Source organism: Ranitomeya variabilis, chromosome 4 (assembly GCF_051348905.1).
Source record: "Ranitomeya variabilis isolate aRanVar5 chromosome 4, aRanVar5.hap1, whole genome shotgun sequence".
NCBI classification, from domain to species: Eukaryota; Metazoa; Chordata; class Amphibia; order Anura; family Dendrobatidae; genus Ranitomeya; species Ranitomeya variabilis.
In genome coordinates, this window is record NC_135235.1 from 540,990,161 (window position 1) to 541,006,777 (window position 16,617).

General features: G+C 47.5%; 1 protein-coding gene across 1 annotated transcript in view; it reads left to right on the top strand.

Moving 5' to 3' along the window:
- LOC143765634 (NXPE family member 2-like) overlaps nucleotides 1-16,617 on the top strand; it is a 193,390-nt gene that overhangs the window by 69,281 nt on the left and 107,492 nt on the right. The window contains exon 3 of the mRNA XM_077252482.1: nucleotides 10,263-10,327. Coding sequence (XP_077108597.1) covers nucleotides 10,263-10,327 — 65 coding nt within the window. The remainder of the gene's footprint in view (nucleotides 1-10,262; nucleotides 10,328-16,617) is intronic.

Sequence of the window (16,617 nt, forward strand, 5' to 3'; positions counted from 1 at the left end):
AGTGATTAAACTAAGGACGAGCTCTAGGGAGATGGTAACTGGACTGATCGCAAATCTGAACCTATCCAACACAACTAGAGGTAGCCGGTGAACGTGCCTAAATAATTCCTAGATGTCTCGAGCCAGCCTGAGGAACTAGCTACCCCTAAAGAGAAAGAAGGACCTCGCTTGCCTCCAGAGAAATAATCCCCAAAGATATAGAAGCCCCCAACAAATATTAACGGTGAAGTAAGAAGAAGGCACATACATAGGGATGAAATCAGATTCAGCAAAAGAGGCCCACTAGTACTAGAAAGCAAAAAATAGAGCAGGGGTCTATGCGATCAATAAAAAACCCTTACAAAATATCCATCCTGAGATTTCAAGAACCCACACACCAACTAACGGTGTGTGGGGAGAAACTCAGCCCACTAGAGCAACAAGCAAGCGAGGGAATTACATTTTAGCAAGCTGGAACAGAAAACATGATAAACACTGCTGATCAAAAAATGAGCAAACAAAACTTAGCTTGTCCTGGATGGACTGGGAGCAAGGTAGTCAGAAGGAATCTGAGTAGCACTGATTACATCGACAGCCGGCAACAAGTGGACGTAAAACAGAGCTATATAGGAACCTCCCAGAGGATAACGAACCAGCTGATAGCCAGAGACCAGCAGGATAACAGACAAAGCCACCAGGGGGAGCCCAAAGCAAAAGTCACACCATACCACCAGTGACCACAAGAGGGAGCCTGAACACAGAGTTCACAACAGTCTCCCACCCTGCGTGCATGACTCCCCCATCCTCCTCCCCTGCGTGCATAGCTCCACTATCCTCTCACCCTGCGTGCATGGCTCCACCGTCCTTCTCCCCTGCATGCATGGCTCTATCCTCTCACCCTGCATGTATGGCTCCCCTATCCTTTCACCTGTGTGCATGGCTCCCCTATCCTCCCACCCTGCGTGCATGGCTCCCCCATCCTCCTCCCCTGCGTGCATGGCTCCTCTATCCTCTCACCTTGCGTGCATGGCTCCTCTATCCTCTCACCCTGCGTGCATGGCTTCCCCATCCTCTCCTGGGTGCATGGCTCCCCCATCCTCCTCCCCTGCGTGCATGGCTCCTCTATCCTCTCACCCTGCGTGCATGGCTCCCCCATCCTTCTTCTCCCTTGCGTGCATGGCTCCTCTATCCTCTCACCCTGCGTGCATGGCTCCCCCATCCTTCTCCCCTGGGTGCATGGCTCCTCTATCCTCTCACCCTACGTGCATGGCTCCCCCAACCTTCTCACCCTGCGTGCATGGCTCCCCTATCCTCCCACCCTGCGTGCATGGCTCCCCCATCCTCCTCCCCTGCATGCATGGCTCCTCTATCCTCTCACCCTGCGTGCATGGCTCCCCCCCTCCTCCCCTGCATGCTTGGCTCCCCCATCCTTCTCCCCTGTCATACTCACCTATCACCGCGTGGTGCAGAACTTCCCGGCATCTCTGCAGCGTCTTCTTTCCTGTATGAGCGTCACGTGGTGCCGCTCATTAAGGTGATGAATATGCGCATATTCATCACCTTAATGAGGGGTACCACGTGACCGCTGAAGACAGGATGCGCTGCCAGTGCTGAGATGGAGTTGCAGTCACCGCTGAAGGAAGGTGAGTATGATGTCTTCAGAGAGGGGGCGGGAAGGAGGGAGGGAGGAGGGGGGCAAGCACTTGACCCCGGACTTTTATTAAAAAAAAAGAAAAAAAAAAACAGCTCATGTGCGCCCCCCGCATCCTGGCGCCCTAGGCACATGCCCTCAAGTGCCTAGTGGCAAATACGGCCCTCTGGACAGGGTTCCTTCCCTGTCCTCTCTGGGTTAATTGTATAGCCTCCTTCTGGTTTGGGGAGGGCTATATTTACCTGCCTTCATCTGGAGATCCTTGTCAGTGATACATCTGTCTTGGCTGTGTGTCTGACCCCTGGTATGCTTGCATACTGTTGTCCGGTTTCTTTCTTGTGTATGACTCTGTCTGTTCTCTGCTTTGCCTGGTGACTCTGTGCTAATTGTCTCTTTCTGGCTCTGACCTTCGGCTTTGTACTCTAACTTCCCTCCTGTTTGCCCCGTTTGTACTGCACCGCTATCTTTGACTCCCCGACCTCTTGGCTACGTCCCGACCACGCTAACGTCTCACCCTTTTGGCACTACATTGACCTCCCGGGTTGACTTCAGCACATTCAGACTACTCAACGGCTCCGCCAGTCACCAGCACCACTCGGCATCTGGCTCCGCCTCCGTCCACCCCCCAGAGGTCACATGTTTCAGGTCCTGCACTCTGGCAGGTAAGCTCACCGCAGCGCTCCTTACTCTCTCTATCCTTCTGTAACACATGCACCGACTCCTACTGTAAGTCTGCAGCAGGGCTCTTGATACACACTTAACCAATTTCTGGTTGAAAGTTCTCCCAACCTTGACAAAATAAAAACTCTAATTAAGGAGGTTGCTACATAACTACACACTGAAAGTAATTTTTGGCAACAGCCAGCAGTATTGTTGTGGCACCTGTGATTGTTAAATTTGATTAGTCAAACAGTTGCAAAACCTTAATGTCTTGTTTCTTTAAAATATTTTTTAAAAACTTTTTTTCAAATAATGATTGTCCATGTCCACCAAAATGAAAAGTAATTTAATGAAATCTACAATGTTAGGTTGGGAAAACTGCTACAATTATGCTTGCGACCAGTAGCAAATATGTCACAACAATGGAAGTATGGGTGTGCGATGTATGGTATCTAGAGTAGACAATTAAACCAGGTATTCCAAAAATAAAATTAGACCTTTTACGTTAAAGATGAAGAAATAACAAACCACATCCCTTTACAAAATAAGATGGGACCAGAAAATATAGGCAGATATTTACCACAAGCAAGTGCGTGCAAATGCTGTATTCAGGTAATGTGTGTACGCATCTAGTATTAGATTGTTGCAGCAATGCAGAGAGCTCAAAAAATTATATAAAACCAAGAGCACAAATGGTAGGACTGGCAGAATTCACCAAATAATAATTAGAGATGATATAAGGTGTGTTCACAGTCCGGGGTCCACCATGCAGCTAAGACACCTGCTGATTGGCAATGACAGACTATATGGTGGTATTATGTGAGTACACACAAGGGTTAGCTTCACCCGGTATGAAGGAAGCGAACCCTGTTGCGTCACAGGGCCGCGATACCGCCCAGAGAGCGCAAGCAAGGCGACAGAGAACTCTGTCCCTCTAGATCTCTTGTGCTCAACACCGCTACTGTGGTGCCAGGGAAACAACTAAAGTAAATATTTACCACACAGGAGTGCGTGCAGCGCCGCTCTGGCGGACGCCACTAACCACCCTAACTAGGGCCAGGAAACCGTACTATCTGCGCACGGCGCCGCTCTGGCGGTCGCTGCTAACTGGATTCAGCAACTTGTGCAATTGTGCAGGATAGCACTGTTGGGCGCTAGTTAGCTGTACCATTCGCGAGCAGGAAACAACACTAGGGATGGGAATGATTCGGAGCGTTCATCCGTCAACAGGCATACATCCACACACACACACAAGTTAATAAATTTACACTAGCGCATGGCCGAGCAGCCATGCGAACCTTTTATAGCAGTAGCGCTCCAGGTCCTTCCTGATGGTCCAATAGGAGCCGCAACAGGACCTGAGCATATGACCCCCGACCTCCAATGGGAGGTCGTCCCGTGAGCATGCTCCATGTGGGAAAAGCAGGACTTAGTCCCTGAAACGCCTGCTCACTGCTGAACAGTGCTGGCTACAACGGCAGAGCCTGGAAAGGTAGCAGTATCTAAGCGCACAGTATCTAAGCGCACAGTACCAGCTTGAGCCAGACGCTGGGATCAATGTCTCTGCTGAGCAGGTTCCACTGCGGCTGGAGGAGAATGGGAGACCGCAGTGGACATGGTTCAAGATTCCCCCTGTGCAGCAGTGGGAACTTGACATCTAACATGCCCCCCTCCTTGGGCCTCTCTACATTCAAAGGCTACAATGAGCAGCAGAGCCCGAATGTGCTCCACAGGTTCCCAGGGTCTGTCCTCTGGGCCGTGACCCTTCCAGTCCACCAGATAGTACTTTTTGCCACATACCACCTTGCACCCTAAGATGGAATACACCTCGTACTTGTCCATGGACGAACCCGATGTCCCAGCAGATGACTCGGAAAACCGGGACATGTAAATGGGCTTTAAGAGGGACTCATGAAAAGTGTCGGTGATACCCAGGCGTGGAGGAAGAGCCAGACGGTAGAACACAGCATTAACCTGTTCAGAACCTTGAAGGGGCCTAAGTAGCGAGGCGCAAACTAAGTGGACTCAACTCGCAGCCTAATATTGTGGGTGGAGAGCCACACCAGGAGCAAAGGTTGGAGTGGGGCGCCGATGTGCATCAGCAAAGACCCTCATTCTGTCCTTGGTGGCCCGGGGGGCATTCTGTGTGCGGTCCCAGATGTCCCATGCTTTCACTGCCCAGTCTGCCACCCTAGAGTCAGCAGAAAACACGGGCATGGGCACAAGAACCCGCAGATGCTGGCTGTAATTAAGGATGTATGGAATCTGCCCAGTGGAGTCAGCTATGGCGTTGTTCAAGGCAAACTCCGCCCACGGTAGCAGGGATGCCCAGTCATCCTGCCTGGCCAAGACAAAATATCGTAGGAATGTGACCAGGGTCTGGTTGGCCCTATCTACCAACCCATTCGTCTCAGGATGGTACTCTGAAGAGAGATTCAGCTCAATACTAATTAGGCGACAAAGCTCTCTCCAGAACCGAGACACAAACTGTAGACCCCGGTCACTGACAATCTTATCAGGCATACCGTGTAAGCGGAAGACATGTTTGACAAACAACGCCACAAAGGCCTGTGCAGAAGGTAACCGTGGGAGAGGCACCAAATGCACCATTTTAGAGAAATGATCGTTAACTACCCAAATAACGATGCAGCTATGGGATTTGGGTAAGCCAACCACACAGTCCATCCTGACCATCTCCCAGAGCCTATCAGCCACCGGTAGGGGGTAAAGTAGCCCAGCAGGCCATTGTTGAGAAGACCTATTCTTGGCGCAGGAGACGCACGTCCGAATATAGTCTTCGACGCCACTGGCCATATGCGGCCACCAGTACGTCCTTGCCAGAAGCTCTGATATCCCCTTGATCCCGGAATGTTTACCCACCCTGGACGAGTGAGCCCAAGAGAGAACCTCCGGTTGCAAATTAGATGGCATGAAAGTCTTGCCCGGGGGGCACAGACTCTAGCGACACCGGAGCCACAGTCCTCAGACTTTCGGAGGGGACAATTAGCCGAGGCTCCTCCTCCTCTGATGACACCACGGAGCGGGAGAGAGCGTCGACGTGAATGTTCTCCCCGGATAGGAAATGAAGGTTGAAGTGGAACCTGAGAGAAGAACAGGGACCATCTAGTCTGGCGAGAATTTAGCCGGTGGGCTGTTTGCAAATACACCAAATTCTTGTGGTCAGTGTAAACTTGGAAGGGAAAGCGAGCTCCCTCGAGGAGGTGTCTCCACTCTGAAAAAGCCAACTTCATTGCTAGCAACTCCCTGTCTCCGATGGAATAATTCCTCTCTGCCGATGTGAAGGTCTTGGAGAAAAAGAAGCAAGGATGCTTCCGACCTTGAGCGTCCTTTCGGAAGAGGACCGCTACCAGCACCGACAGATGAGGCATTCACCTCAATAATGAAGGGCTTATCTACATCTGGACGATGCAGAATGGGAGCGCTAGCAAAATGGGACTTAACAGATAAGAAGGCCTTGGAGACCTCCTCTGAGGGCTTCCAAGGCAGCTTCCAAAATGGAGAAGTGGGAAATGAACTGGCGATAATAATTAATGAACCCCATAAAGCGCTGCACCGCTTTGAGAGAATGAGATTCCTGCCAATCCATCACTGCTTGTAGCTTGGCAGGATCCATAGCTAATCCCCGGGCTGAGGTGATATAGCCCAGGAAAGGCAAGGACTCCTGCTCAAACAGACACTTCTCTGACTTGGCATAGAGGGAGTTTGCCCGCAGAAGGTCAAAGACTCTGCAAACATCTCTCCGGTGGGAATCTATATCTGGACAGTAGATGAGAATATCATCCACATAGACTACCTTCGAGGTGGAGAGCATATCCCAGAAGATGTCATTCACAAAGTCTTGGAAGATGGCTGCGGCATTACAGAGCCCAAAGGGCATCACCAGATACTCTTAGTGCCCATCCCTGGTATTAAAAGCTGTCTTCCATTCGTCCCCCTCACGGATGTGAATCAGGTTGTAAGCACCCTGTTATGATCCTTAGTGGCTGAGGATCACAGAATGAACTAGCTAAGTTACTGAACATAGAACGAGCTCTAGGGAGGTGGTAACTGGACTGACCGCAAAACCTGATCCTAACCAAACACACTGAAGGTAGCCGGTGAACGTGCCTAAATTCCTGGATGTCTCGACACAGCCTGAGAAACTTGCTACCCCTATAGAGAAAGTAAGACCTCACTTGCCTCAGAGAAATGACCCCAAAGATATAGTAAGCCCCCAACAAATATTAACGGTGAGGTAAGGGGAAAATACAAAACGTAGAAATGAAAACAGATTCAGCAAATGAGGCCCACTAATACTAGATAGCAGAAGACAGGCAGGGAACTGTGCGGTCAGTAAAAAACCCTATACAAAATATCCACGCTGAGAATACAAGAACCCCCACACCAACTAACGGTGTGAGGGGAGAAACTCAGCCCCCTAGAGCTACCAGCAAGCAAGGAAATCACATATTAGCAAGCTGGACAAGGACAAGTAAATAATCAAGAAACATATTGAACACTAATGAGCAAAAAATAACCAAACAGAAAACTTAGCTTCTCTTGAAGAGACTGATAGCGAAGGAATTCAGGAGAGATCAAGATAGCACTGAATACATAGACAGCAGGCAAACACTGAAAGTCCAGGTGAGCTAAGTAGGAAACCAGCTAACAGATAACGAGACAGCTGATCTGCCTCAGACCTGCAGAAAGACACAAAGAGCCACCAGAGGGAGCCCAAAGACAGCACTCACACAGTACCACTTGTGACCACAAGAGGGAGCCCAAAAACAGAGTTCACAACAGCACCCCACAGATCTAACTTCGTAAATACCCTCACCCTTCGTAGTCTATCGAAGAGCTCAGATATCAAAGGCAGAGGGTACTTATTCTTAACGGTGATGGCGTTAAGACCCCGGTAGTCAATACTGTACGTGGACACAATTCTCCGTTCTTCTTTTGCACAAAGAAGAACCCCACCCCCGCAGGTGACACTGACTTCCTAATGAATCCTATTGCCTGATTTTCCTGGATGTATAGTGACATTGCCTCCGTCTCCGGGAGAAAAAGGGGATAAACCCGTCCCCGGGGAGGCTCTGACCCAGGCAAGAGATAAATAGGACAGTCATAGGGGCGGTGAGGCGGAAGAGTCTCTGCAGCCCTCTTGGAGAATGCGTCCGCATAAGACCGATAGTGTTTGGGGAGAGAGGTTAGATTTGCGGGTACCTCTGTTGTGGCAACCTGAACGCACTCCCTCAGACATCTGCCCTCACAAGATTTCCTCCATCCCAGAATTCTCTCAGAGGACCACTCTATAGGTGGAGATTGGTAACGCAACCAAGGTATCCCTAGCAGAATCTCGTCTATTCCCTCAGGAATGACAAGAAGGGAAATGATCTACTGATGGGATGGAGACATGGATAATGTAAATGGGATAGTCTGGTGTGTAATTTGTGAGGGCAGTGTCGACCCATTCACCACTCTTACGGTCACTGGTTTGGCTAGCATAACCAGGGGAATTGCGTGCAGTTGGGCGAAGGCTGAGGACATGAAATTTCCCTCTGCCCCGGAATCCACACAATGCTCGACCGTAAAAATGGAAGGGCCAAAGGTAATTGTCCCCTTGAACGGCAATGTGGAGGAAACGCCGCTGTGTCTAGTGTACCTCCTACTACAGTTACTAGACGCGGTCGTTTCCCCTGCCGCTGTGGACATTTCTTGGTATAATGTCCTGATTGCTGGCAGACATTACAGATGATGCGTATTCGAGCGGCCCAAGACTTAGGACCCGCTCGAGAAACCTCCATGGCCTCATAGGGCTCGGACGCCTGAACAGGGGACTCCAGAGACTTGGCGAAGGTAGGTACCAGCCGAAACCTCTGCCTACACTGGGCTCGCTCAAACCCCCGCTCGTGAAAACGGAGGTCAATGTAAGTGGATATGCCTATCAGCTCTTCCAGTATGGCGGGAATCTCCCTAGTGGCCAAGGTGTCCTTCACATGGTCATCCAGTCCTTTCCAGGGCACAGGGATAAGGACTTTATCCATCCACTCCAGGTTAGATGCCAAAGTCCAGAAGTTAAAGGAAAAATGACTGACCACGGAAGAACCGTGTGTCAAAGCCGGCAGTTGGAGTGCCGAATCATGGGTGACATGAGGTCCAAAACAGACCTGTCTCAGAGAGTCCAGAAACCTTGGAGCACTCTGCACCACATGATCGTCACACTCCCACATCGGCGTTGCCCACTCCAATGCCCTGTCCGACAACAGGGATACAATAAATCCCACCTTCGCCCACTCCATGGGAAAATGTGCAGCCAGGTGCTCAAGGTGTGTGGCACACTGACTCTCGAATCCCCGACACTGTTACCAGTAAACGTATCATGTAGTGGGAGACGGATAAGGTCGGAGCAGGGGTGGCAGTCGACAAACTGGCTGCAGCTACGCTAGCCTGAACAGCGACTGCGGTAACATCCACAGCCGAGGTTGTACACTCAAGAGCCGCTAACCTACCCTCCAGCTGTTGGATGTACCGGTGAAGATGCTGTTCGTCTGCCATTACAAGCCAGACCCTGGTGCTAGTGTAATGTTAGGACTGGCGGAACGCGCCAAATAATAATTAGAGATGATATAAGGTGCGTTCACAGTCCGGGGTCCACTGTGCAGCTAAGACACCTGCTGCTTGGTAATGACGGACTATATGGTGGTATAATGTGAGTACACACACGGGTTAGCTTCACCCAGCATGAAGGAAGCGAACCCTATTGCATCACAGGGCCGCGATACCGCACAGAGAGGGCAAGCAAGGCAACACAAAACTCTGCCCCAAGACTCAGGGTAAGAGTCCCTCTAGATCTCTTGTGCTCGACACCGCTACTGCGGTGCCAGAGAAACAACTAAAGTAAATATTTACCGCACAGGAGTGTGTGCAGCGCTGCTCTGGCTGACGCCACTAACCACCCTAACTAGAACCAGGAAAGCGCACTATCTGCGCACTGCGCCGCTCTGGCGGTCGCTGCTAACTGGATTCAGCAACTTGTGCAATTGCGCATGATAGCACTGTCGGGCGCTAGGTAGCTCTACCATTCACGAGCAGGCAACAACACTAGGGATGGGAATGATTCGGAGCGTTCATCCATCAACAGACATACATCCACACACACATAAGTTTATACTAGCGCATGGCCAAGCGACCATGCAAACCTTTTATAGCTGTAGCGCTCTGGGACCTTCCTGATGGTCCAATAGGAGCTGCAACAGGACCTGAGCATGTGACCCCCGACCTCCAATGGGAGGTCGTCCCGTGGGCATGCTCAGTGTGGGAAAAGCAGGACTTAGTCCCTGAAATGCCTGCTCGCTGCTGAACAGTGCTGGCTACAAAGGCAGAGCCTGGAAAGGTAGCAGTGTCTAAGCACACAGTATCAGCTTGAGCCAGACGCTGGGATCGACGTTTCTGCTGAGCAGATTCCACTGCAGCTGGAGGAGAATGGGAGATCGCAGTGGATATGGTTTGAGATTCCCCCTGTTCAGTGGCAGGAACTCGACACACAACATTTTAGTACGTGAACGCTATTAAATAGTTTAAGTTGCATGATTTAAAAAGTTTAAAAAACTATAATTAAAGCCCACATGTCAAATAGGATGAGACCAAAACTATCAATGAAATCATGTCCCAATAGCAAGTGGGTGCTGTATTCAACTGTATTCAGGAGGCGTGTGAATGTTCCTAGTATTAGACTATTGTAGCAATGAAGTGGGAGTGTGCAGCATCTGAAAACTTGCTCTCACCATTTTTTTTATTTTGTTGCCGATCCTCTCGAAACCGATAGTATAATGTTCGAATTTGCAGAGAACAGCGGATTTCAGGAAATTCAAGTCATATTCAAGTTTATGTATATTTCCATATATCGGTTTTATTGGGGGGTTGTTTCTGGCAGATTCCCTTTTAATTCTTTGCTACTTTTTTTTCATTAAAGAAATTCCAATTTTGGAGCAGAAATTAACAAACTATTTCAAAGTGTTGAAGTTCTAAAGTGTTCAAGTAAGTGGTTTCCATTTTTTTTTTATAATTCTTAAGCTTGAAGAGGTTCAGGTAGTCTTCCCCTATCTATCACCTGAGTCTTTTATATATCTCATAGGTTTGAAACAGATAAATTAAATACTGAAATAGATGACCTGATATTCTGTTAAACTAAAGGATTTAATATAGTATAGCCAAAATATTAACACCAACAATAGCTTACACAAAAGACCAGATTATGTGAAGAAATAGTATTGCATACAGTAATGATGAGTGTAAAGTGTGAAAAAACACCATGTATGTGTGACGCCCAAGGTCCTGATCGTCACAGTGGCATTGTTTTCCTCCCGGGGAGAGTGATGTCATGCTTGGAAGCGATGAAGGATACTTTGGACCAGGTAATCACATACACACAACACGTTCATACTCCAGGCCAGAAGAGGGATCTCTGAACCCGGATTAAGGGTGAACTCCCCTATAAATACATTCTGGTCTGGAGGGAAAGAGAGTTTTGAGCATTCTGCCAGAGGACAGAGACGAAGGCAGACGGACATAGAGGGGTCTGAAGGGGCCGTGTAGTCAGAGGGACTACAGCTCCTGGAGAGAGGAAACTTAGAAGGAAAGAACAACTTGTGGAAAGTGTGCAAGAGCGAAAAGGCACAGGAGAGTGACACTAAGGGAGCAGAGCAGTGATTTGGCTACCTCCCTGGCTAGCGCAGATTCCGGTAGCCGGAAGACGGAGACTGTGACGGACTCTAAGGGGCATAGCAGAAACCGGCAGTACAGCTGGACATTAAGTTACCTGTCCGCCTTTACACCCAGGAGGCACAGTGACATACAGGACCCGGGTCATGATAGAGACCCTGTAAAAAGGCTTGAGTCACCTGTCATACGGGTTTGTGTCCAAACCTATATGGGGTACAGAGAGAGGAACTGTGAAGACCTTATCAGAAGTCATAGGCAGTAAGGGACTACAACACCACCGCGCTTTGAGGAAGGCTATCATATCCACCTAGTAAAGGGGACTCTGGATTTGCTTCCAAGCTGGCAGGACCCTGCCTGTACCTATTATCTGGTGCCCTGGACTGTGGTTGCCTGAAGCCTACAGTAAACCAGGTAAAAAGACTGCAATCCTGTGTTCTCATTCTTCACTACACCTCTCACCATCTTCACCTATACACCGGGAGCCCTGGGGACCTACTTCGCCTGTGGGAAGTTATACCATCTTGCTGCCATAACATCACCCCAGAGGACCCGTTTAAGCAGCGTCGGTCCCCACTGACCGAATACCACAGGTGGCGTTACGAACACAAACTTTAATAAATTTCCCTTTTACATGGGTGCCCAGGACAACGGACCGGGTCGCTGCCGTGACACATCCCTTTAAGTATCGGACCGGGTACCGAGTATCCCCACGGCCCTGGCAGGCGTTCCATATGGATGCCAAATGATCAAACAACATCCATTATGAAAAATTATATATTGATGTCAATGTGTTTTTTACATTATTGGCATCATTTTGAGCCATTGACAAAGTGGGGCATCATGATGCCTATTACATTATTTTACACTATGCGACTGTGTAGTATATCACTACCATCATTTCACACTTGGTAGAAAATCTGTATGGGAACAAAAGCACACAAGACCATCAAGTGATACGGTATAGAATAGTTAAAGGAAGATCCTCACCTGAGTGGTTTATGTGCAGGTACCATTCCTATGAACACCAGAAAATATCAGCTGCTGCCTCATGGCTGGGGGATGATCTTCACCTGGAAAGTTGACCAGTTTGGAGGATAAAACAATATTACGCTACACTATTGTAATGAAGACCAAGATGAGTTGAATGGTTTTTATTGCCACGACTCATGTCTCCTGTGGACTAACGTCTTTTTCAAGTGCAAAAAATTTGTACAATTGCATAGCCCTTAATTTCACACATATCATTTTGCTCTCTTATGTGAAGCATCTAGTATATTATTTTGAGTGACATTCTTACTACATTTTGTATTCACTGGTGATGAAACTTTTGATTAGAACGGGAAACGCGTTTACATCGCTATATAGTTTTTCATAGTTGATGTTTTTCATCATTTCATTAATCATCTGTAGCTGGAAGGCGTTGGACGAATCACCACTCCATGTAAGGTCAACGGCTGCATCTTATATAAAGTATATTTTCACCAAAATACTAGAGCAGTTTAAAGGAAGGTGAAGCAGAAGTCCAGCGTGGGTGATATCCATTAAAATAACTTCTATTCCATTTTCATTAAAAGCACATAAGTCCAAAATCCATCTTTACATTGAAACACAAATACGGGTGATTCATACCAGTGACAGTCACAGGCTTAAAGTGCATTTAAAATCATATGTGTTTCAACGGTCGTGCAGCCATAGTCATAGACATATAGAGTATACTTACATCATCAACAAGAGGCTTTTAAACATCATCCTTCTGGAATATCAGAGAAGCAACACCAAGACACAACCCCTGGGAGATTACCTACACTGCATGGGCATCCCCAATTATGCAGGTATGAGCACACTGTACATGTACAGGTTCCCCTGTTTTGGCATCTGTCTTAGTCATGTTACTCTGGTCTTATATAGTGATTTACACTATGTAGTAACTCTAGTTTCACCCAGCCCTTCACATGGCCAGCTTTCAAGGTTGTATGAAACTGAGATATCATGGAGTCATGAGACAAGGGGCCATAAACCCCTAGAATATAAAAGCCACAAGGATTTAGATCAAACCACCACAGGCAGAGTTTCAGTAAACCTTAATGTTTTACAAACAGCAAACATATAGTGGCTTAGAACTGTTTGTGAAGTGAATAAACAAACATTTCTCAAAATTGCGTCACTATGAGCATTGTCTGTCACATCTGTAAATGTTTTTCAAGAAATGCAGCTATGTAATTGTCTGAATGCATTCGGTATACAGTATTTTAATCTGGATTCCAAATCGCCATTTGTATATTCGGCATTTGTACATTTGATGCAGCCAAAGTTATGGTTCTCAAGGAGAGAAACTAATATATTGGACAAAGAAATATTTGTAATGAACTACTGAGCCAAGCTAACAACATTGCTTTATCAAAGTTATATGAAGTGTATTGTGTTCAATGTGAGCAACCAGGCAACACAGAAAGGAGCTTTTCAAGTGAGCTCTTTAAGGTACACAAATGTTATGAAGTCTTTGCCAACAAGGATGTGGTTTCACCAATGGGGAGTACCTTTTTTAAAAATATACTATTGCCATCACAGCCCCCCTTGCTCTAATTTCTGTGGCCTATTACAGTACAGAACATGTTCACCCAGGTGATGTCATCAGAGATAAGGAAGAGATATTGCAGGAAACCAAGTTAAGAAGTAGTCCAAATGTAGGGGTGTGGGTCTCTGAGACTTGTAATGGAGTGCATGAGCTGACAAACAATTCCCCAATGGGGGTACCTTTTTTAAAAATATACTATTGCCATCACAGCCCCTCTTGCCCAACATTCACCAGCCTATATCAGTACAGAACACTTTCACCCAGGTCATGTAGTCGGAGATAAGGAAAAGACATTGCAGAGTTAAGAAGTAGGCCCAATGTAGAGGTGTGGGTCTCTGAGACTTGTATTGGAGGATATGAGCTGACAAATAATTCCCCAACGGGGGTCCTTTTTTTAATAAATAAAATAGTGCACCCTGGTCATCTAGTGGCAGTAAAAGAAGAGACATTGCAGGAGACACAGTTAAGAAGTAGGCCCAATGTAAGGGTGTGGGTCTCTGAGACTTGAAATGGAGTGCATGGCCTGACAAGCATTTGCTCATGGGGGGGTTAATTTTTAAAAAATATTTAATGGGGATCATAGACCCCCTTGCCAAAAAATTGACTGTCTGTAGCAGCACAGAACACATGAACCCTGGTGATCTAGTGGTGGAGAATCATGAGAGGTGGAGGAAGGCTTCATTGAAGCCTATTTCTAATTTAAAGGAGCGGGTTATAGTGAAACCTCCACCAGGGGGAGCTGGTGACGGAAGAGAGGTTAAACACTAAGCGTAGCAACACAGAGCAACAACACAGGTGTCACAGGTAATGAGAGAGTAGTCAGACAAACCGAGTCAGAAACGATCAGGAACAGAAGTACAAGAAGGACAGCCATACACATAGTCAAAATACTTAGCCGAGGGTCAAAGAGCCAAACATGAGCGTGGGGTCCAAAAACATGAGACGGAAGACGTGGTCGGGGTACAAGCCAGAGGATAAAAAAGCCAGACAGAGAACATAGCAGCAGAGACGGATACCAAGAGACGGGGTCAGAGACAAGCCATGGTCATACACGTGAATACAAGTCAAAGGCAGGAGGGTCACCAAGGTACAAGGGTCAGAGGCTCTAAACTGGAAGCTTGAGCTATCACTAACACTGGTCAGCAGGCTGTGACAGACTGAAATAGCCCAGCTAGCTCCAGAACGAGGCCGAGGAGATTAACCCTTGCATGATCAGTCCCTAGAGAGGAAAGAAGAAAATAAACTCCGGACTGGACCATGACATGGGTCTCTTACACTTGTAATGCCCATACACTAAAGGTACCGTCACATTAAGCGACGCAGCAGCGATATAGACAACAATGCCGATCGCTGCAGCGTCGCTGTTTCGTCGTTGTGTGGTCGCTGGAGAGCTGTCACACAGACAGCTCTCCAGCGACCAACGATGCCGAAGTCCCCGGGTAACCAGGGTAAACATCGGGTTACTAAGCGCAGGGCCGCGCTTAGTAACCAGATGTTTACCCTGGTTACCAGTGTAAATGTAAAAAAAAAAAAAACACTACATACTTACATTCTGGTGTCTGTCGCGTTCCCCGGCGTCCGCTTCCCTGCACTGTGTAAGCGCCAGCCCTAAAGCAGAGCGGTGATGTCACCGCTGTGCTCTGCTTTACGGCCGGCCGGCGCTGACACAGTGCAGGGAAGCGGACGCCGGGGGACCCGACAGACACCGGAATGTAAGTATGTAGTGTTTGGGTTTTTTTACATTTACAATGGTAACCAGGGTAAATATCGGGTTACTAAGCGCGGCCCTGCGCTTAGTAACCCGATGTTTACCCTGGTTACCAGTGAAGACATCGCTGAATCAGCATCACACACACCGATCCAGCGATGTCAGCGGGTGATCCAGCGACGAAATAAGGTGCTGGCCTTCTAGCTCCGACCAACGATGTCACAGCAGGATCCTGATCGCTGCTGCGTGTCAAACACAACGATATCGCTATCCAGGACGCTGCAACATCACGGATCGCTATCGTTATCGTCGTTAAGTTGTTCAGTGTGAAGGTACCTTAAGTGCATGGGCTGTCAAACATTTCCCCATGGTCAGGAGTTAATTTTTTTTTTAAATTTGTTAATGGGCATCAAAAACACCTTGCAAAACTATAAAGAGGTTTCCTACACAGTTGCTCCTGGGAAGGTGCAGGTTTTTACTAAAAAATATGGGGGACGAATCGGATGAAATGATCAGGAAAATGGGCATGGTGATGACAGGAATGGGAATGTACATGATTAATAACAGTGGTGGCTATGGGATGTATGAGATCCAGGATACAGCCTACAATGATTAGTCACCACCAATTACCAGAATGTGTTTCATGCCCGTCAGAAGATCTGTGTAACAGACGCGGCGCGTGTTTTACTCGGCCTAAAAAATGCCTGTCAAAAATATGTTGCCAAAGATGAACGTGTCTGTCTAAAGGGCAAAGTGCAACATGTTTGGAAGATGCTGAATTAGAGAAAGCAGATCAGTGTTGTAGGAAAGCCAAACAAAATGATGGATGCTTGTGAAAAACTAAGTTTAAAGAGCAGTGTACCGTCCGTAACTATAAACACACCCGTGGCACAAGCTTCACTCATACATATTACCAATAATATCCAAATGTCACAGTCAACAATTATTTCTTCTAGTGTAGCGAACACTGTTAAAGGAATGCCACTAAATGTAGATAACCACGACCCTGGGAAACACCAGATTTCCTCTTTACGAGATATGGACGATGATGGTATTGATGACCACTTTGAAATTTACCACATCCATACCAAAAAGATGAAGATCACAGCTGCAAAGAATGTGCAAAAAAGGCCGTGAATGTCTGGAAAATCATTTTCTCTTGGACAAACTTTCCCTCTTACTAAAGTGGTACCGAATGATGCATATACAGCTCTCATGTCTATTTAGCCTGAGATGGTTGAAAGATGATGTATTCTGTTTTGTCCATGTCCACTTTTTGAAAGCGAGCAGAAAAGAAGGATGAATTAGCGGAAAGAGGTGTGA